At 36.4% G+C, this 26,865-nt stretch overlaps 1 protein-coding gene across 2 annotated transcripts in view; it reads right to left on the minus strand.

Moving 5' to 3' along the window:
- Positions 1–26,865, minus strand: part of PDGFC (platelet derived growth factor C) — a 198,658-nt gene that overhangs the window by 30,171 nt on the left and 141,622 nt on the right. For both annotated transcript variants that reach the window (XM_072773761.1, XM_072773760.1), the window contains exon 3: positions 23,977–24,157. In XM_072773761.1, coding sequence (XP_072629862.1) covers positions 23,977–24,157 — 181 coding nt within the window. The remainder of the gene's footprint in view (positions 1–23,976; positions 24,158–26,865) is intronic.

The following is a 26,865-nucleotide window of genomic DNA, read 5'->3' on the forward strand; positions in this document are numbered from 1 at the left end:
TAAAAGGAGAGCAATCGGAGACAGCAAACACAAGGAACTGTTCTGAGGAGTTGCTGACAAGAACAGCTCTGGTAGCTGGATGGGGATGGGGATGTGGGATCAAGAGAATGACACACTTCTCGTAAGACGTGAGAAAGAGTAGCATGTTTGTATGCTGAGAGGAATGAACCAATAGAAAGTTAAAAAAAATAAGATGGTTAGTGCAGGGGGCACCTGGGTGGGTCAGTGGTTGAGCATCTGTCTTTGGTTCAGGGTGTGATCCTGGGGTCCTAGGATCAAGTCCCGCTTTAGGCTCCCCACAGGAAGCCTGCTTCTCCCTCTGCCTATGTCTCTGCCTCTGTGTCTCTCATGAGTAAGTAAATAAAATCTTAAAAAAAAAAAAATATGGTTGGTGCAAGTGTGCATGCGTGCAGAAACAAAATGGGGGTTGGAGAGGGAGAGAGGGTGCACCTCGTGAGGAGAAGTCGACAACAGGATACGGAAGGAAGAGATGCAATTAAGCAGACGCCTCAGTTCTCCTAGGTTCACCCAAGGTCACAGGAAGGCCAGGTGTTCAAGGTACAGACGAGGCAGATGGGTAAAGAGCTTAAGGGAGAGCTTGTGGAAGTCCTCTTCTGACTGCCTGTATTCTTATGAAACAGGAAGCAAAATTCTCATCTGAGAGTAAGGATGGGAGAGATGATGCTGGAGGCCTGAAGAGAGAATAAACCGCAAAATGGCAGTTGTGGAGAGGTGTCAGAGGATGGGCAGGGCAACTGAGGGTGACTGTTCAGCAGCACTACAGAACACCTGAATCTAAAATAAAAGTAATTTCAGCTAGAATGACCACAGGATTTCATTCGTGGACACCATTCATAGTGTGGGGTATTTCCAGAAGTTTCTTAAGTCAGGTGCGCTTGCCAAAAATCTCAGGCGAGGAGACTCACAAACAAGGAGTCACAATGGGCAGATGCTGCGGTGATGGGGGCAGAGAAAAGCCGAGAGCAGACACTGAACACAAAGGAAGACAAAGGAATGGTGAGCTCAGGGAAGACTGTCATGGGGCCCCCAGAGAATCACTAGAACCTCCGATGTGTTGGGAGATTGATGACTTCCAGAATGTTGTTGCTGAGGCCCTGTAAGAACCTGACTGTGAGAGATTCAACAAGAGTCTATACAAATCTAGTTTTAGAGTTTTTTTTTAAAGACAAACTGATACAAAAAAATCTGTAAAAAGGGCGAATTTAAATATCAGAAACCCAGCCAGGCCTCAAATCCCCACTTGAATCAAGCGCTTGGATAATTTAGTCATCGCACTGAATTCAATATGTTACTTCTTACTCGATGTGAAAAAAATGCTAAAATTAAAATTCTAATTTTAACCATCTTTCTAGCCGATTATCCTAAAAGAAGAGTATTTGGTCAAAAGTATTAATTTGACGAGGAACCTGCAATGTTCAGCATAAGCAGTGTAGTTTCAGACAAATTAGTTTTACTTTTTTATTAGATTTTTAAAAATATTTTATTTATTTACGAGAGAGAGAGAGAGAGAGAGGGGCAGAGACCCAGTCAGAGGGAGAAGCACATAAGGAGCCCAATGTGGGACTTGATCCTGGGACCCTGGGATCACGCCCTGGGCCCAAGGCAGACGCTCAACTGCTGAGCCACCCAAACGTCCCAGTAATCAGTTTTAAAGATACTTATTTAAAAGGATCCCTGGGTGACTCAGTGGTTTGGTGCCTGCCTTTGGCCCAGGGCATGATCCTGGAGTCCTGGGATCGAGTCCTACATTGGGCTCCCTGCATGGAGCCTGCTTCTCCCTCTGCCTGTGTCTGCCTCTCTCTCTCTCTATGTCTATCATGAATAAATAAAATCTTAAAAAAATAAAATAAAGATACTTATTTAAGTCTGCGATTATGAATATTCATGCAGTGAATCTGATGCCACTTTTATTTTCTGTTTTTCACAAATGGTTACTTTAAAATAATTCCTCTCTCTAAATGCCCTTCTCATTCACTGGTGTGGAAATAGGTTCTGGCTTCTGATGATTTTATGCAGAATATATGGAAATCATTAGATACTAGTACCAGGGACACTGTGGTTTTAGATGCTCTGATCAACTGTGGTTTCAGCTTGCGCTATGCTGTTCACAATCTAGGAAGCGGTTAGTTTTGTTTGGGGGTTTAAAGTATAGAATTCTATAATTGTTGACACTGAGCTAACCTCTTTCTTTGATATTCCGAGCATAGTATAATCCTGTATCAACTGCGTAAAGCAGCTTCTCAGTGAAGTTTGGAAATGCTTGTGTTTTTCTGAGTCCACCACTCCAACCCCAAAGCATTTCTTTCCCGTGCTTGCCAAAGTGAACGAAGCTGGTAAGATGTGAGGTTTCCCCTTTAACCAAACCCAGAGTGCAGACAGGAAAACTTACGAATCTTAAACAGCTGCCCAGAGAATCGTTTTTCTGATTTCACTGAACAGTCATGTACAAAATGAGGGTGAGGCCCACAGTTCTTCACTGGACAACTATGCAGTCTGAAATGCTAAATGGTGTACACATTTGTTTTTGAGGATACTTCGGTAAAATTTGACTTAAGGACTCAGATTAAGCAAAGGAATCCATGTGGAATGGTGGCACAGTGACGGCTACCTGTCATTGCCAACTGCTTTCTGTATATAACCAGCAGGCTAGAGTGCTGTTCAAGCCGTGCATGGGCATCTATGGCACACGCCCAGTCGAGATCCACTTGTTCTTAAAATTAGGCCACTTGCGGAATGGCTGACAAAGCTGAGAAACTGAAGAAACTTTGAGGAGTATGGTCTGAGGTAAGTAAAAATATTATGAGACATCACTTAAAACTGGATGGTTTGAGACAACACTGTCTCATGGAAAAAACAAGGAATTCTGAATCAGAAGATCTGGGCATGGACCCGGATACAGTATTTATTATTTTGTGGGTGTGATCACTGGCAAATCCCTTATTTTTCTCTTATGTTTTAGAGGATTTATAAGACAAAGATAATAATAAATAAGTTTCTGAATTTACTGGGATGTTCTGAAGCTCTAATAAGATAATGTGCATAAATGTATTTTATAAGGTAAAATATAAGGTGATCATGCAGTCCCAGTAATGGAGAGTCATTAAAATCTCTCTGTACAGTTCAAAGGAAAGTTTAGGGCCAGTAGGAGAGTTAAGAGAAGAAAGATTTTTGCTTAATACAAGAAAGAAATTTCTAAAAAAAAAAAATATTGCTTAAAAATGGAGTGGCCTCAACAGCTAAAAGATAATGAATTCATGAATTTGGGGCCAAAGTCACAAAGTCATTTTGTTTGGGAAGCAAAGGGATTGTGAATCAGATGGAAGATATGCAAAACTAATTTAAAGGTTTCTTCCAATCTTCAAACTGTATAAATTTGGTAGGATAGAGTCCAAATATTCAAATATTAATAATACAAAGACAATCTTCATCCTAAACTGGCCACCAGGATCTGATGATTCGTTCTCTGCAAATTCTACCTACCCCGAATTTTCTAAATAAAAATATTAACTTCAACTAAACACAGGAATTTGCATCAATTGTTTTTGAGATTTTTAAAAATCAAAATTACCTATTAAAATAAAGATGCTAATGCATGTGAAAATATTTGCATAGTTTGAAAGGCATGACATAGACTTAGGTATAGACAGTATGATGCTGCACTAAGAAATGGGTAATGCGATTAATTAACAGAGTTAAGGATGGGAACTTGGACATCTTTTGTTACTTTATATGAGCTGAATCTTTTTTTCCTGTCTCACTTTTAAATTTTAGTTCCTACAGAAGCATCAATTTCACATCTTAATGGTGGCAACAATTTCTCAGGCAAACCACTAAGGGTTTTCCAGGATTAACATCCATATTGGGCACAAGGCTGCAGTTCCTCGGCTTCAGGCTTTAGGACATTGGTTTACCACAAAAGAATCCAGAGGCAGGCATTTTTCCAGCCAGTGCTACTTATGACTGTGCTATTGGCCATCACAGAAATATCTGCCACCAGAGCACTTATGAGATTACTCATTCATTCATTTTAAATTCATTAAAATTTGGGAGTGCTTACTATATGCCAGGTGCTCTGCTAAGAAGTGAGAATACAATAGTCAATCAAAATCTGGCATGGCAAGATCTCCATGAGCTGCAGACATTATTTGTAAAATAAAGTATAATTGTTAATATTTATGGTTCAATTTATGATAGACTTTTTTAGAACCTACAAATTAAAAAATTATCACATTAAGTTTGACATGCCTTTAGCACATCCAAGCTAAGAGGCCTCATGAATTCTTTTTTAAGTAATCTACCCCCAATGTGGGGCTTGAACTCATGACCCCAAGATCAAAAGTTGCATGCTCCACCCATTGAGCGAGCCAGGCACCCCCATGAATTTCCTTTTCTTTATCTTTTTTTTCTTTTTTTTTTTAAGATTTTATTTATTCATGAGAGACACACACAGAGAGGCAGAGACATAGGCAGAGGGAGAAGCAGGCTCCCCACGGGGAGCCCAATGCAGGACTCGATCCTGGGACCGCTGGATCATGACCTGAGCCAAAGGCAGAAGCTCAACCACTGTGCCACCCCGTGCCCCATGAGTTTACTTTTTTTTTTTTTTAATCAAAGACTATAATAACAACAGCTTTATGAGATCAAGAAACAAAAGAGAAAACTGTGAAAAGTGTACCAACGTAAACAAAAAATTCTAAAGAACTGATTCACATATTAACTGACGAAAAATCTGTTAAATATAAAGTAGTGCAAACAAGGATTTTATAGCATATAAATAAGACTCAAAAACAAAGTTCTACATATTAATTATTTAACTTTATCTAGCACTATGTATACCCCAACAAAATTGTTCTAAAAGTAATAAAATATGTTAGTGGCAGTAACCTTACAAAAATGCAATACAAAGGCAAGTCTCAAAATAAAAACATGGATTCATGCCTAATACATGTAGGTATGGTAACAACAACGTAACAGCCTGCCCATGATGGCCTTAAAAGCCTAATCTCCAGTTGGCCATCAACTTTCAAATCTATTCTAGGAAGGCCTGGAAACTTTGATATGCCTAATGAAACCCTCCCGTTTATTATTCATAGAGATCAAAAGGGATATATGAAAAGTAGTTTCACCACGGTTAACATCTGTAAATATTTTCTCTTAATCCCAAGGGTCAAGAAAAAGTCTAGTGTCTTTGTCTATGCTTAAAACAAATGTAACAACACACTGAAATTCTTAATGTTCTCAAAAGTATAGCACTGAGTAAAGGGGGGAGGTGAGTAGAAAAATGATTAAACAGGTATTAGTATCTGTATGATTTACAAATGGATAAAAAATTTTAAAAAATACAGATTTTATTAGAGCCACAGTCTGAATATATGAAGGAAAATACAATTTATCAATACCATTTATTCATAATATGAAGAAAAGGAAGAGTGTGTTTGTGGGATGCTTGAGCCAATTAGGAACTGAATTAAAATCTAAAAGTCACACTCCATGAAAAATATTTCACTTCAACTATTGAGCATTATAAATATCCCTAAGAAATTGTTCTTAAAGTAGTAAGACATGTTCGTAGTGGTAACTTTACATAGATGTGATACAAAGGTAAAATTCACAGAGCAGATTTTTAAAAACAAAAGCAAACATGTCAAGATCAGAAAGCTTAAGAAGAAGCAGGGAAACGGGAGCATGCATGAGCAGAGAAATGTTTTGAAACTACAGTATCTCCAAGCAAAATGTCTCGATTGAGTGACAGGTTATTTTATTTATTTATTTATTTATTTATTTTTACCAAAAATGCTTTATCTTCAGGCAGAAATGCCATTCATACATAAAGAGTAAATACCACTAAAGGCCCCACTGCATGTAGTGTGCATAGTTCAGGAAGCCTAGAGACCTGTCTAAACAATGAAAAACTGTGCTGTCCAAGACCTTTAATCTGTATTTCCAATCATACCATGGAGAGCACAGAGAACGAATTTCACAGTCTCACATTTCCCAAGAACTTCCATGGGGCTGCTATCATACATAGTAGCTTTGTCTTCTTCTTTGGTTACACGGAAAACATAAGATAGTTGGAGGGCACCAAGTAAGCAATCGCCTTTGCATGTGCTCCCGGCCTCTGGCAAATAGTTATTAGGGTCTAAGAGACTCTCTACTATTGGTTCAAAAACCAAGAGTTGGTCCCCACACTAAAAAACTGATGAGCTTTTCAAAACTAAGTGTGAAAACAAATTAAACCAACAGTGTATTATTGCAAACATGTTGTCCGCTTAGTTCCAGAGAATGCAAGCAGGCCTTCAATAAGTAGTTCCTATCATCATTAAAGTATGAGTACCATTCTTTTTTTTTAATTCATTATTAAAGATTTTATTTATTTATTCATGAGACACAGAGAGAGAGAGAGGCAGAGACACAGGCAGAGGGAGAAGCAGGCTCCCCGTGGGAAGCCTGATGCAGGACTCGATCCCAGGACTCCGGGATCACAACCTGAGCCAAAGGCAGATGCTCAACGATTGGGCCACCCAGGCGTCCCATGAGTACCATTTTGAAAAGTGATCATCAAGGCCAAGTTCCTAAAATGGAGTCAGTTTTCAATAGGTCTCCATAGATAGGAGACTTTCTAAAGTCTATCTCGGGTTTTACAGGTTATAATGGAAAATGTTTCCTGGTATCAATCTTGGGGACTGTAAGAATGAATGCTTACATTTTACTAGGACATGATATTTTCCCCAAAAGGCAAGTAAAATGTCAAAAAGGTGTATTCTTTTATTTATAAATGATAACATCTTTTACAAGCTAGATTAGATTTTTCAAAGTTAAGCTGTAACATATTTAGTGAATTGTAGAATCAACTTAGTGACCATGGTTCTTAGAAAGAAAGAAAGAAAGAAAGAAAGAAAGAAAGAAAGAAAGAAAGAAAGAAAGAAAGAAAGAAAGAAAGAAAGAAGAAAGAAAGAAAGGAAAAGAGAGAGAAAGAAAGAGAGAAAGAAAGAAAGAAAGAAAGAGAGAAAGAAAGAAAGAAAGAAAGAAAGAGAGAGAGAAAGAAAGAAAGAAAGAAAGAGAGAGAGAGAGAAAGAAAGAAAGAAAGAAAGAAAGAAAGAAAGAGAGAAAGAAAGAAAGAAAGAAAGAAAGAAAGAAAGAAAGAGAAAAGAAAACATAATACCAATTTTATGTGTTAAAGTATTATTTCATAGTACGTACATATACCTACATATCATATTTTAAAAAGTGCTTGTGTGTGTGCGCACACACATGCGTGATCACACTTTAAAATGTTTTCTTATGGTGCAGTCTTGGCTAAAAAGTTTTAAAAATACCGATTTAGGCAAACAGTGGCTTACAATCGGAATATTTGACCTTTAAAATAAAAGTAACACATATTTGTTGACTATGCATGCCAGGCACCGAGCTAATAATCCTCACAACAATGTTATACAAGGCAGAAACTTTCGTCATTCACATTCTGTGGGCAGCAAAGTTTTCCCAAGGTTATAAAGGTAGATTAGTGGGAGAATGAGAATTCAAGCCAGATCTGTGGCACTCAAGGTCACAAGAAGACAACTCCTCTGCAGTGAGGCCTCAGTCAAGAATCTCGGTCAAGGTCAGTATCCAAGGTGCTAAGTAGTGCCCGAGCACTTAGAGGAGTAAACACGACCCCTAATATGGATGATGTAGTTCGCATCACAAAACATCGTTATATCCAAGCATTCCTGACTATGTGTTTATGTGGATAATGATAGCTTGTAAGGAAAATAAACCAGAGCTCACTTTAAAGTGTGTTTGTTCAGCTTGATCTGTTGACAGTCACAGGGAGGCTGGAGAAACTGAAGCGGCCTAGTTGCTTATAACTCAGATGCCACTGCCCCTTTTCCTGAGTATAAGGAGATGATCAAATCCGAGCACACTCGCCATTAGAAGCACACACCATGTATTAGGAAGGAGAGTTGCTGATCTAAACTGAGAAATCAACTCAAAGAAAAATGTAAAAACCAAAGAAGTACAGCTTCTTCCTAAGAAAGTGCAGGGTGGTAAAGTATAGACGAAATTCTAGAAAATCGACTTTGAAAACAAGAGAAGTCAAGAAGTAGTTTAGGCTACAGGGGCACTTAGGGAAAAAGAAAGGAAGAGGGAGGGAGAGAAGAAATGAAGGAGGAGGAGGAAGGAAGGGAGGGAAGGAGGAGAGGAGGCAGGCAGGAAGGAGAAAGGGAGGGAGAAAAGACAAAACAGAGAACACTGCTCCTCCATTACTTTGGTGAATATCTAATATTTTCTGTAGGCCATTTTGCTTTTTCAGAAGACAAAAATATGTCTTCATACGTCTTCACCTGGAGTTTTATATAAAGGATATCTCACTACTAGAGAACACTACTTCAAACTCTAGTGACTTCCAGGTTGCCACACCATTCTCTACAGCTTGAAAAATAATAAAGCTGAATCTCCTCCGGAAGAATTATAGAGGAGGATAAAAATGCATTAAGTGTCTACACTGTGCCATGGCATATTATTAGCCACTTCGATATCCACACCAAGGCACAGTTGCCAATTACCAAATAGGGCCACTCATATTTTAAATTACATTACATATTTATAGATTTATTATTTTATATGCTTACGGACACCTTTTATTTACAATATTCCAGTGACACACTCTCAGGCAGTATCAATAGTGAAATAAACAAGGGATGACAGTCATTGCCTTGACTGAGTGTCACTTAACTGCCCTGGTTTCCCAAGGCGTGCAAAGGGAAGTTGGGTGCTGAGGATACCCATGGCTCACTGAGTGCTATCAGCATTCTTTCTGCTTCTCCTAGCCGAATTTTACACCCGCCAAAAGAGAGTTGTATTGGTTCCTCAAGCCACTTATATCAGTAGTACTTACTTTTGAAATTGTCCCTATTTAAATATTTTGTAATTAAATATGAGTTGTTGCCTCTTTGAAGACTTGGATGAATGCTTTGGAAGAACTGCATACAAAAAGAGTTACTAAAAAAACAAACAAACAAAAAAACCAAAAAACAAAAAACAATCCCCCCCCCCCCCAAAAAAAAACAAAAAAAACAACTGTTGTTCAAGTAGGTATGAGAGAGACAAACATAAAATATAGGAAGGGAAAACCTCATAAAATCCTAAAAGAATTAGGATCACTTAGATCACTTTAAACGGTATCTCCGAGTTCCCATTTTTACTTAAAGAAACCCAAACTGAAAGTCATGATTAAGGCATCATGGCTATGATTTGTGGAAGAAATACAACAGGACTCCAATCAGCTTATTCCCACTTAAAGCAAAGATCTCAATCCCTAAAGGAAGAGTAGTGAAATTAAAATTAAATGCTTATGGAGTATGTGTATCGTTTCCATGATTCTCCATCTGAATCATTTTCAATCAGCTAATAGGCCAACTGTCAGCTTCCACAGGTCATGAGCTGGTTTCTACTGAATTCCAAAATTTAAAACTATCTTGAAAATATCACACACATTATTATCTTTTGCTTCTGAAACAGCTAAACTTTTACATATTATACAGTTACATTTAATATGTAAATCCTCCCCTACCCACACATACCATACCTGTTGAAACCAAATTATATAAATTTTGCATGAGGGGAGATTTAGGAGCACTTCAGTCATCAATCTATTCTGGAGAAATGAAGGGCTTTTTAAGCAATCAATTCTCGATCTTGACATCAGTTTAAAGTTATAGATTATATCTTGAGCTCTTAGCATCCTAAAACTTCATTAATCTCTGTCTCAGAGGCAGCAAAGCCTTATGCATGGATTTATTTATAGTGACTATTTATGTTTCACACATTCACTTTGAATCCCACATCAAGAAGAGTGATTTGTGGAATTATTTTTGATTTTGTAATCTTTAATCTATGATAGATGTTCTACTCTAGGCTGCAAAAGTGGTCCTGCACCACACAGAATTTTAGATGCAGATTATGAGATTACCCACTTTAGAATAAAAATTTTCCTCCTAACTAAATAGGTGTGCTGAAGTCATTTTGTGATACAAAAATGTATCTTTTCTCTTAGTACTCCTGATTTAGCCATTTTAAAAAGCTATGTACTGGTCAAATATCCGTCTAATTTTTATTTACGAAAGTCTATTCATATAACACTTTTCATTTAACACGTCCTATGGCACTGTGGATTTTTATTCAAAAATTTGTTTTTGAGGTTGGTGGATTATATCAAAGTCACTTTCTAGGTTGTGATATTGCACTACATATAGTTATGCAAGATATTATTACCATTGGGGAAAATACAGGATCTTTCTTACTAATGAACATCAATTTACAATGATCTCAAAATAAAATGCTAAAAAGTTTTGTTCTTACTGAACAAAAGCTGACTAGGAGATATTATATGCTATGGTTGAAATTCATGATTTGACTACAATTTTATATTTATTTTTTCTGAACCGTAGGCAAGTTGCATTCCTTCTCTGAGAATACTTCCTCTAGGTAAGATGGCAATAATTTCTTAGTTATCGTACTGAATAAATGAGATGACATATATCAAGAACCCGATACAGTAATAGATATTCAAGAAATGGTGTGTACTATTATTATTTACTTAGGTGTTTTTTTTTTTTCCAGCTTAATACAAACTTCCAGTTAAAAATATAAAATTACCTGTATGGCCAAGTCAAATGACTGAATCCTTACTTAAGCTAAATTGCATCTTGCCACAGCCTTGCAATATAAAGGAGAAAAAACCAAATGCAAAGGCACCACAGCAGAAAGTCCAAAATCTTACTAAAAGACTATATATCATTATAAAGAGTTAAGATCCTTAAATTACTCAGTGACATGGAATTATGCCCTGACATTCATGCCAAATAAAGACTGTGGCAAGCCACAGGAAGCAGTGAAGCCCTTTTATGTAATTAGAAATCCTACTGGAAGAGAAAACATAAACTGTGGATAAATGAAAAGCATGATCCCCACATCATTTAACGCCATTTAAATGTGCAGTAGGAATAAACACCTTCCCATTCAGTGTTATGTACCCCTCTTGACATGTCATCATAAAATATTAAACCTTTTTGGAGTTCCAAAAGATGACTAAGCAGCATGTCAACATGAAATTCAGAGGGAACTCAGTACCCTGCAGAAGTCTGAGAAGGATCCCTTGTCTTTAAAACAAAACACTGTATGCCTGGGTGGACTTGGGAGTTCTTTTTATCATTTTTATCAGCAATGGGACTAGAATGCCACAAAGCCTCACTCATCATATTCCAAAAAGAAAGGAAAATATTTGTGTCAGAATGTTGAGATGACTTCTAAAGAATCTGCTCCAAAGGACGTGTCATATATTCTAAAACCGCCTCTCTCAGGTATTGGAAGTCAAGTTTTGGCTTGCAGCGTCTCTGTCTCTCTAACAATTCACTGTCTTTCACTTGTCTTTTCCTAAAACAACTAATTACACTTAATGCTATTTCATTAACTCACACCCGGCAGGAAAGTGGTTTTGTTTTGTTTTGACCTTATCAGAATGTTATTCCTCTGGGAAAAAAAAAAGAAAAAAAGAAAAAAAAAAAAAGAAAAAAAGGCATTTCCTCTTTAGCAGAGGAGGCATTAGATACTGACTCTAGGCTGACCTGGAGCTATTCTCACCTATTTCCAATTGCTATTTCAAATTTTATTTTAGAGTCTTAGATAACTGTCACCTATCAATGCCTTTCCCTATTATTCTTCCAAATTGGTGGGGGGGGGGGGGTACAGGTTTTTAACAAACCTTGGTTTTCTTAAGCAAACCTGCTTTGGAAGTACTTAGGATAATTCATACAGTCCTTAAAGGCAACAGATGACAACCTTAATCCTTCTTCTGAATAACTACTTGCAGCAGAGAAACTCAGGGAGAGGTACCAGGCAGGTATTTCCAGACCGGCTTTATTCATGCTTAAACAAAAGCTGACTTTACTTAAGTAGAGTGGAAACACCTAGGCAGATAGACACCTATGCCCTGGGGCCCTGACACAAAGACATCCTGGTTCCGGAATTTCCTCCCTTGGTTCACTGGGGCCTTTGGTGGCCTACGGGCCTCACCCTGCAAACAGCTGGGACAGGGCATTCCCCTTGTATATTAGCCCTTAAGATTTCTGTTTCCCTTCCCATTCATTCTAAAGATTACCAAATGCCTATAATATTTCAGTCACTGTGCACCAACTGCCTAATTTCAAGCTAAAAATGCCACGGGTCTTCCTTATTCTGCTGTGACCACATTTAGGACAGGCTTGATAGAGGACACCCAATAAAGTCTTGTTTTCCTTGTTGGGTTTGTTTTCCAGTTTCACTTTCTTATTTCTTCATATAAATGTTAGCCTCCAAAGTTTCCTTAATGACACGATTCTGAAAATGTCTTTAGAGCTGAAAAGACTGCAAGGATACTCACAGATAATTGTGTCATTTTTCAATAGTGATAAAATTTGACTTATGTCAAGTATAATCAAAGTACTCCGTGTGCATTCTTACCTTTTTTTTGGGCACGTGTTTACTTTGAAAGTAACTTTTAAAGGAACTATGTCTTGTTTGCATTAAAAAAAAAAAAGGTAAATTCTAATTTAGTTCATCAACTTCTCAAGGTTCTAAAGCATCCATGACATCATAATCAACAAAAATAGTATTTAAATGTTTTATTTCTTTAGAATTTTATTTACTTTTTTTGGAGAAAGAGTGCATACCGGAGTGAGTGGGGGGAGAGGCAGAGGGAGAGAAAGAATCTTAAGCAGGCTCCAAGCCCAGTGTAGAGCCTGACGCAGGGCTGGATCTCATGACTGAGATCGTGACCTGAGCTGAAACGAGAGTCGGACGCTTAATGAACTGGGTCACCCAGGCACCCTACTTAGGTGTTTTAATAAGAAAGCAAAGATGGGGAGAGAAAATCTTGCATTTGCTTTCTCAAACCAGTTCAGAGGCAGCCTGGCTTTACATAGAATTAGGAAAGCCCTACTTAATACCCTCATTTCTAAGTATGTGACCTTTTCTGAGTTTTAATCTGTAAAATGGTGATAACATTATGGGGATTAAATGAGAGAAAAGCACACATCTAGTCTAGTATTTCTTTCAATATATGTTCATCATTCCCTTTTGCCTACTTCAACTATTTCCAAGTTGGTATCATCAAGTCATACTTGACTTTCAAAATTTCAACTGACTTTGAAAGTCATACTTGACTTTCAAAAATTAACTTCTTCAAAAGTATATGCACTTATCTTTTAGTTTTGTTCTAAGAGGATGTAAACATTGATGGTTATATTGTATATAAACTCAGATTCTTGTGATTTCAAAGTAAAATTATAATTATGTCATCTTAAAGAGATGAGTAAAATCTTTAAAGCTCTAGTTTTAGGGACGCCTGGGTGGCTCAGTAGTGGAGTGTCTAGACGCCTTTGGCTCAGGTTGTGATCCCAGGTCCTGGGATCGATTCCTGCATCAGGCTCCCTGTAGGGCAGCTGCTTCTCCCTCCCCTTATGTCTCTGCCTCTCTCTGTGTGTTTCCCATGAATAAATAATTTTTTAAAAGCTCTATTTTTAATGTTCAAAGCATTCAAATACACTAATAGCACTACTCAAAAAGATAAATATTCAAAGACTATTTACAAGGATAGCATTTTCTTAAAGGTAAGGATCATATGATAGATTGTTCAGTTATAACTAACATGTGCATGTGTGAACCATGATTGGTATGCTAGTGGATACTCCTGGACATAATATTAATATTAAAACAGAGTTCAGGATATGTTAAACAGCTAATCAATACCAAGTCTTATCTATGTCTCCCTGACGTTAAAAAAGGAAATGTAATAGCATAATCATGCAAAGCAACTGCTATGAAGGCATATTTTATCTGGCATGGAAAGATAATGGAGTTGTTCCTTAAAGTCAATTACAAAGCATGGCACCTGGCACATACTATGCCCTCAAAATGTTGTACAGAGTTTCTGAGTATTTTGGTGACCAAACATCAACTTGGTGTTTGATAAGGACATTGCTAAATGAAAGAGGAACAAAAAAGATGATGATTTTAGCTCTATTCTTTCCTTAAATGATTAATTCTGAAGGTATTTCTTTAAATGCATAATTCTTTAAGGCCAAAGAAAATCAGAAAGGAGTCAATAGTGATAAAGTTTTGGAATCTGAAATGTAGGTAGATGTGTAGTCATTAAATCGGTGGACTAAAATTCAGCAGGGGGGAAATCAAGAAGCAACCTGACCTGCATGAAAAAGAAACCAAAAAGCTCTGGGATCTGCTGGCATCAGGTACCTACGGAAGTGGGAAGGACACTGAAGCTAAAAATAGCAAGGCTGGTTGAAAGCCATGAAGCTGTTCGACCCTTCAAATCTATTTCCCCACTGTCAGAAGATGAGTTTATTCCCTGTTCAAATTTTTCCCTGAACAGAATAGAATCAAGGATTTATGGACTGGGGAACCCAAGCAGAGTCAGAGCAGTGATGCTATTGTGAATATGCGGATATGGAGGTGGTTGAGGAAATGTGTTTACATTTAATACTGGGACTCAGTCTTTAAATCCACTCAGCTCTCATTTCAGAGAACTGGCAGCCAGGATTATACCCTTAGAAAAGAGATTAGGGGAATCAGGGGGCTTTCAAGGAATTGACCCGGCCAGCTCACGATGCAGTGAATACGGTAGTCAGCAAGGCCATCCACGGGCACAGAATGTCCAGTCAGTTTCTAAGTGACCAACTAGAGTTCTAGACTTAGTCAAGTATTCATTTAGGGTTGAGGGTTAAATAAAGGAAGTTTCAGTTATTCAAGCCCACAAAACTTTATCTCTGATGCTCCTTTTTCTCGGGAAATTCACTGGGGTTTTACTCTCTTCCCAAACAGGAAGTAGACAAGAGAGAAGACAAAAGATCCTGCAAGAGAATGGCAAAGAGAATGCTCAGGATAATGGTGGGGTGGGGGTGCGGAATTCCCCAGATGACAGCTGTGTGGCAGGTCTAAAGGGTAATCGGTCTAAATTGAAGCAGATCAGATTGTTTCAGCAGAAATTTCTTCTGGTCGACAAAATTATTAGAAAACGCGAATGTGTCTGATTGCATTTGAGAGGAGATTCACACAATTCGAAGAACAATTTGGAGATGAATCAGTGATAAACACAAACAGAAAGCTAAGCATACCAAAAAATAACACAAGCCTAGGGAAAACAAAGTAAGACAAGGCAGGAAAGGAAATGCAGTCATAGAATACTTCATGGCTCAGCTGTGAACAATGATTCCATGGCCACGTAATGGACACGATGGATCTGGATCTTGATATAACAGGATATTCTAGAGGAGACATGATGGGATGTGTCTGCATGTGCGGTAGATGCAGGAGGGCGGAAGAAAGTGAAAGCCTCATCTTCCAGAGAGTGGAGTCGATGAAGATCATAGATAATTCTTGAAACCAAATAATCAAGAAGCGACGATAAAAGCATGTTAGGTGAAGGAAGAGAGGTCAATTCTGCAAGAAATTAGTTAAAAGAACTGGAAGTGCTCCCCTCCAAGGTACAGGAAAATAGTTTGCACAAAGGAAAGTGAGAGCAACTACCATTTTTGTAACGACCCTAAGAGAAACATTTGCCTTTTAAAACTATGTGCCACCGTAACTCAGACAATAATGATGTGAAAAAGTACATAAGGAGATTGAAAGAATATTTCTTGATGCTTGAGACTGTCTTATTTTACTAATAATAGTGCCTTACACTGCAGAACAAATGACTATCTAGTCTAGAACTGTGCCTCAGTGATGGAGCTATGCCTTATGTGAATTATCAGATAAGCTTAGTGTTGAACTAGAAAAGAAGGCAGGGTGTCATTTATTCTAGTTGCATGGGTAAGAGATACTGACAGTTGACAAAACTGATAAGCTTCAATACATAGCTTAGAAAAGTCAGTACAATAAATGCAAGTATTAAAAAATTGAAATCTATCCATCTAATTCTATGAGAAAGGCTCACTTTTTTGCAATCCTGAAAAATAGAGAACACATGGGGTATGTTAGCAATAAAATATTCATGCAGAATTTCCAGTCTATTCCAACAAATATTCATGTTTATTTGAAAATGAAAAGTATTTCCCCAACATCTTGTAGTAAAAACTCTCTGCATCTGCTCAGTTTATAGTTTAGAGCAATTTCTCACCCACAAATTCAAGTGAGACCATCGTATATCAGAATCTCTAAGCATGTTTGATGAAAATGCAATTAACTGTGTTTCACTCCAAATAAAGAGAATCATAATCTCTGACATCTGATGATATAGTACTGGATAAACTCCTCAGAGATTTTTAATAATATATTTGATATGAAACCTATACCAAGTCACTTCCAGGATTTGTTTGACTGCTTGTTTTTTTCCTTTAGTCTAAGAGTTATAATATTCCTCTGCTCCACCAATTGCCTCTCTTTCTTCAGATCTTTCCAAACAATTTATATTACACTTATTTATGTAGCATATTTATATAGGTGTATAAGGGGTGTGTGTGTGTGCGCGCGCGTGCGTGCGCGTATGTGTATTTTCCCCCAAAACAAGGTAAGTTCTCAGAGACCCAGGGTAATGCCATATACATTTTTAAATTTTCTCACAACAAAAATTTTCATCAAATATTCTTCAATGGATGTTGAAAGACTTAACAGGAAAATGGATGGGGATGCTAAGACAAAAGTATTTATTTTATCATTTTCAATTGCAACAAACTTTCTAGAGAGTAATTCCAGCAGGTTTAGGGCCATATTAACTCTAAGCTTTTAAATCTTTGTGGCTTTAGACATAAAATATGAGTCAATCAAACCTCAAGCCTTCCTAAATTCTTATTTATAACCCCCTGTATTTCAACTTAGAGTAGTTTGTCTGCCTTTTACCATTCCTGCAGAAGCACCAACTGCCTTTTTCTTTCTGACTACAAATCATACCATCTGTGAAATTCTTTCTTAGATAGCTAGGAATTAACTGGAACAAAAAGAATCAGCAGAAATGGAAGAGAGACCATGATCTTCACATGAAAGAGAGCACTGTGTCCGTGGGGTAGAAGTTGGTAAAAAATACATTCAACAGCTCTTAGCCAAGTAAAAGCTTCGTCTCTGTAGCAATTGTATAATTTCTTTGATGTAATAAAATACTGTCATCTCTAGACTCCCTGCATAAATATACAATTACATTGTATATTTTAATAAAAACCTAATCACTCAAAAAGTGTTTCAGACTACAGTAGAGACACGCAGTACTTGAAATAACTTCTTTCGTTCTCCAAATACTACAAAAAAATTCAAAGACCAACTTTTTCTCTTAATTCTCTCTTAAGGCAAATGCAAATTTATTTTAAAGGTTTAAAGCCCAAATTTTTCCACTCATTAAGATCAGTTTAATACAGTAATACAGGGACACAGTGCAATTGGTTACGAAGATTTGCAATTTTTAAAACTCTTGACATTCTAACACTGAATTCGTTTCCTATGGGATTAGGGTTACGATATTGCTCTAAGTATTTTTATTCCAGGTATGCTGCTTTTTCCCCCCTAAGAAAATGAATTTGATACCTTGTTTGAGAGCTACTTGGAATTTTTCTTAACCTGAACATAAAAGCAAATTTGGCCTTTAGTTAAGACTTTTCTTTACATGATATTAACAGTGAAATAACCTACTGGCACATGCCAGAAGGGACGGAAAAAAATATCCCCCTCCTCCTTTCTCCCTCTAACTTCAATATTCACTGAGCTGCTTTGTTCTCTGTATCCCGCATAATTAATAACTACTTTGGCAATCAGTCATGCATTCCTTAATGGCACCTCAGGCATCAAGTGTCCTTCTAAGCCTTCCCCACAGAAACCATACACCCTTCTATAGTGCACACTGGCCAGGCACTGACTTAACTCTGGACAAGTCATTTACAAAATCACTATTAAGGAAAACCCACAGTTGGGATTATAAAGTGGCTACAATACTTGCATGCCATTCTCTAGCATTATTTACTCTCGGGGTATTATTTTACTAAAAAGAGTAAAAAATGTGTGAGATCCAACCAACTGTTGCTAGTCAGTGACATAAGAAAATAGGAAAGAAATAGTAGGAAAAATTTAGAAGCAACTTAAAAAAAAGATGAGTTTCACGGATTGTTGTGGGTTAAAGGAGCGTTCAGTACATTCATCACCCCACGCTCCTCTTTTCAGGCAAAGCAAGAAGATAAAAATATATGGAGTCAATTAGTATAGAAGCTATAACATCTATTTCTCTTAATCTACACCGATCCATTTATTAAATGAAAAATGAGAGTAAATGAATTGTTGAAAATATTATGTTATTACTGCTCATCAGAAAGCTTAGATTAAAACTCTTGAAAAATGTAATGTTCAGCAACACTGTCTTAAAAGAAATCAGTGTTATTTTAATTATCCTTCAAAATTTTAACCAGACTGGAGAATGAAAAAATTCTTCAAATCTCATAATCATTTTAAAGTATATATGTTACAAACAATATTATACTCAAGAAGAAATAGTTCTCTATGTATTAATAAAAATCACTAAAAATATTCATATTTGGATTTGCGTTTTTTAAAAATAGGTATTTTTTTGAGGTAACTGATTAAAATCTGCAATCTTTTTATATAAAACCTTATTTTTTTTAACAAATAAACTTTTAATAAGGTCTTTTGATGCTAGAAGATGCTATTTTTCAGCCTGTGTAGGTTTTTTTAAAAAACACTTTTAAATAATGGTGCTTATGCTATAGTACACAGAGTAAAACATACATAATCTATTATAAATTACTCCAAAATTAAACAAGAAATTTTCTTTTCTTTGTAAGAGACCTGAAATGTGTGCTGGGCTCTCAATGTGTGTGGCCTCCAAACAGAAACAAGCTTGCACTGTTTTATTTCAGTTTTGCTTCATTTCTTCCCAAACAATCTCTCACTGCTAATCTACCAGGCCCCCCCCCCTTTTTTTTTTGCATGAAGGAAAAAAAAATCAAAGACATTATTAACTCCTTATGCACAATCATGAAAGCTGAATATATATGGTTTTGGCATCAATTTGCATGGATTTATTTTTCATTATTTATTAACAGGGCATAATTGGGGAGTATATATTTCCATAAATAATTCTTGAAAGTAACATTGAAGCATACATTTTAAATTTATGTAATAAATCCAGAACTTTTTAAAAAAGCTATAAACAACTAGCTATAATTTTAGCTAAATCTCTCATGCCAAAGTTTTTCCTAAGGTAAAACTTAGCCTATGATATCAATTTAAAATCGTAAAATGGAAAGATAAATTTTATTTATGTTTTACTCTAAGATATCTAGGAATCAAGAAAATGATACTAAAATCTTAATATTACAAAGAACAATACTACATATAAAAGAATATGTAAAATCTTTAAATATTAAATCAACATCACTTTATTCAAAGTAGTAAGGAATCCTTTTTTTTTTTTTTTTTTTTAACCTGTATGTACTCTCACTCATTAACTGAGGAAAAGAGTGGGTAAATCATCTTACAAAGCTGGACATAGATTTTAATGGGGGAACACTGTTTCTGAAAATTTTAACTAATGTATTAAAACTACTACTACTAAGACATACTGTCTAAGGTTGGTATAGAATCAACCAATCTTAAAGGTTGGCTAGAATCAAACATATCCATTCATGCTCCTAAAGAAGGCTGCAGAGTGATCTCCCTTACTTGCAAACTTCAATAAAGAATATTAAAATAAACTTTCTCCATAATTTTCCCAGAAAAAAAATTGATTAAACTCAAAGTTTCTGCAGGTGTGTGAATAGATGCAAAATATTAATTATAAAAAAGCAGCTGAGTATGATTATACACAATAATGGTTATAATGTCATAAGCATGCACCACTGTCTTCAACTCTCGATGTTCCACTCCCCACCAAAATGAGAGAAAGAGAGAGAAAGAAGAGAAAGAGAGAGGAAGAAAGGAGTTCTAATATATCATGACCAGGAGAACACGTGGTGTCCTTATTGTGATTTTTCAGGGCTCTAGTTTATGAATTAGTAATATTATACAACAGTAACAAAGATAACATAGTAAATGGGAAGTTAGTGCAGTTCCACATAGGTTTAGACAACTCTAAGGGGCAGGGGCTGAATTTCCATGAGATACTAGTGGAGCAGCTGTAATGTGTCTGGCATTGTGCTAGGCACTCAGTAGCAAACCTCAATTCGGGGTGGTAACAGCCCATTAAGGACTTGTGGTTTGCATCATTTTTATCATTATAAAATTAAGAAAGCATTGTGGCCAGTGGTCCCTAAGGTCCTATTTTGCAATGGTGGGTTTGCAGTCAATGAGATCAATGCCTCTGGGGAAGCTGGGTGTGCTAATTACGAAGTTCATCCTTTACAAAAAAAAAAAAAAAGCATCAGAGATGATCCAGGGGTTCCAGGGGCATGTGATGTGCCCTTGAGCAAATGCCACAAGAACTTTTAAGTCTGTTCTTGAAAAGGCAAAATTTCTTCCCTTAGGCTTTCATTCATCGATATACAGATAAGTTTGATGGATTGTTACTCTGCTAATAATAATGTTGTGGGGAGGAGAGGCATGGAGGGAGGGATGTCATTTAGCAATACACAATGCTAATTCAAAACATTCTGGAAGGCTTAACAGCAAAAGCACTTGTCAAATTTTCACTAACCAAATTTCACCCTTCTGCGGAAATTATTGAGAGCAGGAGTGTGGCTGTGTGGGAGAAGAGACAGAAACATGGAACCAAGACAAAGGATAGGTAAAGAAGTGGCAGATAAATTGCCAAAATAAATTCAAATTCAACAGAACCAAAGCTTGGGAGAATTGTAAAAATCGTGTATCAATAATCACCCCGGAGAGCAACCTGGCAAAATTAAAATCACCAAATGACACTTATTAGGCAATGTAGGACCATGCTGTCACGTTTCCTTGTCCCTTGCAGTCCAATGGCTGCTAAGGCAAATTAATGTAAGATCTCTTATGTCATATCTCCACATATCTCCATTTTCTGCAGCCCATCACTGGTCAACTTAGGCGCCATGCAAAGCGTGGCTTCATAGATACTGGGAGGATGTCGAGTCTCAGCCCACCAAAGCCCACATTTACAAATTTATCAAAGGATTTCAAGAACTATTTAAAGATGCACTGAGTTTAATTTTAACGATGTAACTGGCAACACACCTTTCTTCTAAAGCCTCTCAGAGGCAGTTTCTGATCTTAATCACAGTAAATCTCTAGTAGCAGGTCAAACCCAGGTGGCAGGGACCTTCTGGAGTCAAGAGGATGGGTGGTACTTACTGCAGACCCTTCTGATGCTTTATCTCATTTCAAGGCTCAGGAACCTGATATACTCTCACAGATAAAAAAAAAACAGGTGTCAGTGAATCTTCTGTTAAGCCGGAGTGAGTGAATGGTATGATCAACTCAACATTCAAGTATCTATTAAAAACCTATAATGCACTCAGAACTGAGTACAACAGTATAAATTTCCCATGTTTTTATCTTTATTTTATCAAATCATACAACTCCTTGGGTTATAGAACCAACCCATGTAATTAGAAAATTAGAAAAAAACCCCTCGGTATGGCATATTTTAGCTTTCATGTCTTATTCAGTAGCATAAGTAGATTGCTAGTTATACATATTTAAAATAATATAATATGAAAAGAACAGTTATTGAAAATACAAGTATCTTCTCAGTTTCAAGTTTCTTTTTGTCACAGATTTGGGATAAACAAAAACTTTGCTGTGATACAAGACCCACCATTATGTTTAGAGTAAAATTTAATTGTTTCATTTTTAAATATTTAAGAACACGACATGTGCTAAAACTCAAACTGAAAACAAGGATTGTATAACTTTGTAAAAGTGTAGTCATGTCTCCCAAGGCCATCTCAGACTTAAAGAAAATAAATTCATAAATTCTCTAAAAGAAAGATACTGTGAAAATGTGTTAAACATACTCCTAGTGGCTTTACTCAAATCATCACAATATCAAAGTATTACCTATCAATAGCATTCTTTATTTTTTAAAAATGTTTTATTTATTTATTTATGGGAAACACAGAGAGGCAGAGACATATGCGGAGGGAGAAGCAGGCTCCCCATGGGGAGCTCAGTGTGAGACTCAATCCCAGGACCCAGAGATCATGACCTGAGCCGAAGGCAGACGCTCAACCCCTGAGCCACCCAGGCGTCCCAACAGTGCTCTTTAAAAAGCTCATTCTTGTCTACTGTTAATACTTCTCATTTCTTTCTTCTTTTTTTTTTAAAGATTTTATTTATTTATTTATTCATGAGAGATACACAGAGAGAGAGAGGCAGAGACATAGGCGGAAGGAGAAGCAGGCTCCATGCAGGGAGCTCGATGTGGAACTCGACCCCGGGACTCCAGGATCACCTGGGCTGAAGGCAGGTGCTCAATTGCTAAGCCACCCAGGCGTCCCAACACTTCTCATTTCTCGATAAAATTTTTCAATTTTACTAAATTTAAATAAAAATATTAAATTATTAAGTTAAAAGTTTTGGAAATTAACAAAAAATGGTAGAGAATCTTTATTGGCAAAAGTTTTGATAATGGAATAGAGGTATGGATATCTTAAATAATCTACATAAGGTAATTTGATCAAGATTCACCATATAAATTTATGACATATATCAGAGCTATCTCCCTTAACTTTGATTTCACACAGCAAATGTTACTGTTCCTAAATAAATAAATGATCATTTTCAAACTTCAGTCTGCATTTTATTGTATCTTTAGCTATATTAATATTTAAATTTCTTAGCCTAATCAAAGGCTTAAATAATAACTCAATAATAATAATAAATAATAACTCAACAGACTTGAGTTTGGGTAACCAAAAAAGGAAATGTCTACTTGACATTAATTACAATGTGAATATAGTATATAAAGTTTGATACTGATTCCATATTTTCTAATTGGCTTCGTGGACTGCTGGCTTGTGGTGTGCAGTGTTCTTTTTTTTTAATGGTTTTATTTATTTATTTGAGAGAAAGAGAATGAGAGAAAGAGAGAAAATGCACACAGCTGGGGAGAGGGAGCCTCCCAATTAAGCAGGGAGCCCAATGTGGGGATCATGACCTGAGTTGAAAGCAGATGCTTAACCGACTGAGCCACCCAGGCATCCCCATATTCATTGTTCTTATACCCAGTCAGAGCACAAGGGTTAATGCATTTAACCCAAACTATGTTATGTTCCCAGTGTGCCTGCTGATTTGCTATATCTCCTATCAAAAGCATTGAGGACATCATCTTCTATATCATTTTAAATAGTGATATTATTGGTCATATTTAAAAAGCATACTAGGTTGACACCGTCATATTTATTCGAGTACTTCAGCATTACTATAAGCAATGTGAGAAAAACAGTAAAAGGGTTTTCAATATTTTTGGTGTGATGCAACAAACAGATACAAATGTTTGAAATAATACATAAAGGGTACAAGAAATCAGTATATAACTAAAATTATAGTAATAATTATAATTAGACAAAGTAGATTTCTTAAAGTCCAGTGAGAATTTCAAAACTTCTTTTTAGAACCATAAAGAACCAGAAATATTATTTAAGCAGGATAAGTATTAGGATATGTAGGAAAAACTGAGAACTACTATAATATATATTTATAGCAGTTTAAAATATATTTTAAAATATATTTTAAAATATATTTTAAATATATTTTACCAAAATATATTATATATTAAAATATATTTTACTAAAATATATTTTTTAAAAATACATTTTACCAAAACATTGATTTTATTTATTTTTTATTTTTTATTTTTTATTTTTTTGATTTTAAAAATAATAGTAAGCTTACCTTTCTCCATAGAAAGAAAAATGTTATGGACATTTTTTTGTTTTTCATGATTTTTTTTTTTTTTTTAGGTAAATAAACAACTAACCGAATTAAATAAGGAGACCTCTAAGTGGTACTTACTGGCATGACGATGTTGTAGTGGATGCAGAACCCCGGTTCAGAAGGAAAATATTCATCAGATACAAATCTTATCCTGATTTGATTTCCTTTAGAAATTTGTTTTCCTGGCACAGAACCAGAACCACACCAGCGCCCTAATATAGTTCCATCACTGGGTTCTTCAACCTCTACAAAATCATACCTGCAAGAAACAAAGACAAAAGATACATAAGGTCATACGATATGTTATTTCAGCAATTCAAATTCCATGATCATGGATACAATGAATCTATCTATGGACCATAGCCAGGAGTCCCTTCCAAAATTTAACTGTGTAAATATAATAAAACTATCCAAAGAAGAGACATAACTGAAAATGTATTCTCAATTAAAGAAGTGCATTCTCTTCTACTCTAAGCCTTCCAGTTTTACTGTTAATGAACTTCAAATTCACCAGTCATCTCAACACTTAAATATTTGGTATGCAGCAAGCATATCTGATATTTAATTTGTGAATTACCCAATTTAATTTCCATTTGGACATGACAGTTTTACTCTAATCTTAATTGCTATTATCATTGTCCATTACTTTCTGACAGTAACGCTTTCACCCTGGTCAGACTCCTTGGCTCCTTTTCGTCATCTCTGATGCAAACTTTTCTAGAGCCACATCATTACATACATATCCCTTCAAATCTCACTTTGTTCCCGTCTGCCTCTGTGAGTCCTCTCTGGGTGTTCTCAGCTCACCGTCATCTTTCTCTTTTTGATAAACACGTATTTTCAGTATTCACTACATAGGCAAGTGATCCTTTTTCTTAGTCTGTTACACACTTGAAGAAAGGAACTGATTTTTATATACTTTTAGCTTACATTGTAGGACACACAGTATCTTCTTAAACATAAGGAATAACTAATATCTTCCCAACAAATGTTAATTTTTGTTTGGAGGGGGATCCCTGGGTGGCGCATCGTTTTGGCTCCTGCCTTTGGCCCAGGGCGCGATCCTGGAGATCCGGGATCGAATCCCACATCGGGCTCCCGGTGCATGGAGCCTGCTTCTCCCTCTGCCTGTGTCTCTGCCTCTCTCTCTCTCTGTGACTATCATAAAATAATAATAAAAAAAATTAAAAAAAATTTTGTTTGGAAGGCACGGATCCATGGTACTCCTCAAGAGCAGTACTGCTTGTTAAGAAAATATTTCAGAAATCTGTAGAGGAATTTTAGGTTATACTGAGACTGAGGGTGAGCAGGGCACTACAATATACGGTGGGCAACGTGCAATGCTGTTGAATCATGGGGAGTCCTAGGAGTGAGTATTTGCCCCAGATTCTCCATGCCTTTCAAATAGTTCACTGGACATTGATGTAGGCAAAATTTTGGATATAGCTCATCTGAGTCTGGAAACTAATAACTGTCTCACATATAAACACATATATGTTTTGCAGTTTTAGTTAAAATCAAATTTTCCAGAAATTCAACTATTAAATAAGTTGAAGACAGTTTTCATGTTCTGGAACTTCACCAAGAATTATGTTTTGGAAAAACATATCATGAACAGGAACATTGCTTATACTATCTGCATCACAATTAAAACAATTAAAAGTAGACATACTCGTCTGTTTCTAAAACTGTCATATCCGCAATGAGTCTACTTGAAAGATGCATCTGACCACCTCCTTTTACTTTCCTAGCGTAACTGTGCATGTGTATTTATGTATTTACACCCACTATTTTCATGTAACTTGCTTTGCTATTTCAGGTTTCCATAGCACACATGTCATTATGTTTACATTTTAAACAGCTATCCATACTTCTGTAAACTTCATTTATGAGTACTAAAGAGGATACTCAAAAGTTTTCTTAAAAGGTAGTAGGTCTGACATGGTTGAAAATCATTGGTGGGTTTTTTCAGAAATCTAGATTCAGTAGATACTAGACAACTAAAAATAATGTATTTTGTGCATTGGAATTTATGTTTGAAATATTGGTGAAATTATACAGAAAGTATATATCAGGCCAATTCTATGTACACATCTTCATCTTGAAGAAGTATCAGGAACTCTCTTACAACATGTAACTTAACCTGTTTCAGCCTTATTTTCCTTGGCCTTAAATTGAGGGCAATGCTACTTAGCTCAAAGGGATATTTTAAGACAGGATACATGCGTAGTACCGAAAACACTGTTGGGACACAGTTGCCATTCAATAAAGCTGTCCTTTATCTCCATCCTACGTCCCTTGCTCCCACCTCCATGTGAACTTTTAATATGACCTTCAGAGTTTGAAAACAATAAATAAGAAAATTCAAATACAAAGGGGGGGGAATATCTGCTATTCCATAGGGTTATCAATGGTAAATACGTAAGTCAATCAGTATAACCAATCTAGGAGTTCCGTGCATGTGTGTCATGGGACAGAAAAGGGTACACTCAGGAGTCAGGGGAGCTGGATAGAGCAGACCTGAGTAGTTATTTCAGGTATACTTGGTACAAAAGTAGGTAACTACCATTTTATACGAAAGGATAATTTTTACATCAAAATTGTTCACCTGGGAAACAAAGCTTTTCTTCACAGAGCATGTTTGTTCTGTGCTTGGAGGGGGGGGGGGTTGGGGGGGTTACCTAAACCTATATAATGTAGGTTACCACCACTGCAAGTTTGAAGAGAGCCAGACTTCAGACCTGGTCAATCATCCTGTAAGCATTTATAGAGCACTGGCTTGGTGCAAAGTGTCTTGCTGGATTCTTAGGATACAAAGATGAAACTATAGCTTCTTTGGGCTCAAGGCCCATAAAACACTTTGGTGAGTGAGTGCTCTAATGTGGGTATGTAGGAAATACTGTGGAATAATGGCAGCGCGGGAGTAATTCTATACGGTGGGATTAGGGTCAGTTTACAAAGGAACAT

Source organism: Canis lupus, chromosome 13 (assembly GCF_048164855.1).
Source record: "Canis lupus baileyi chromosome 13, mCanLup2.hap1, whole genome shotgun sequence".
Classification (NCBI taxonomy): domain Eukaryota; kingdom Metazoa; phylum Chordata; class Mammalia; order Carnivora; family Canidae; genus Canis; species Canis lupus.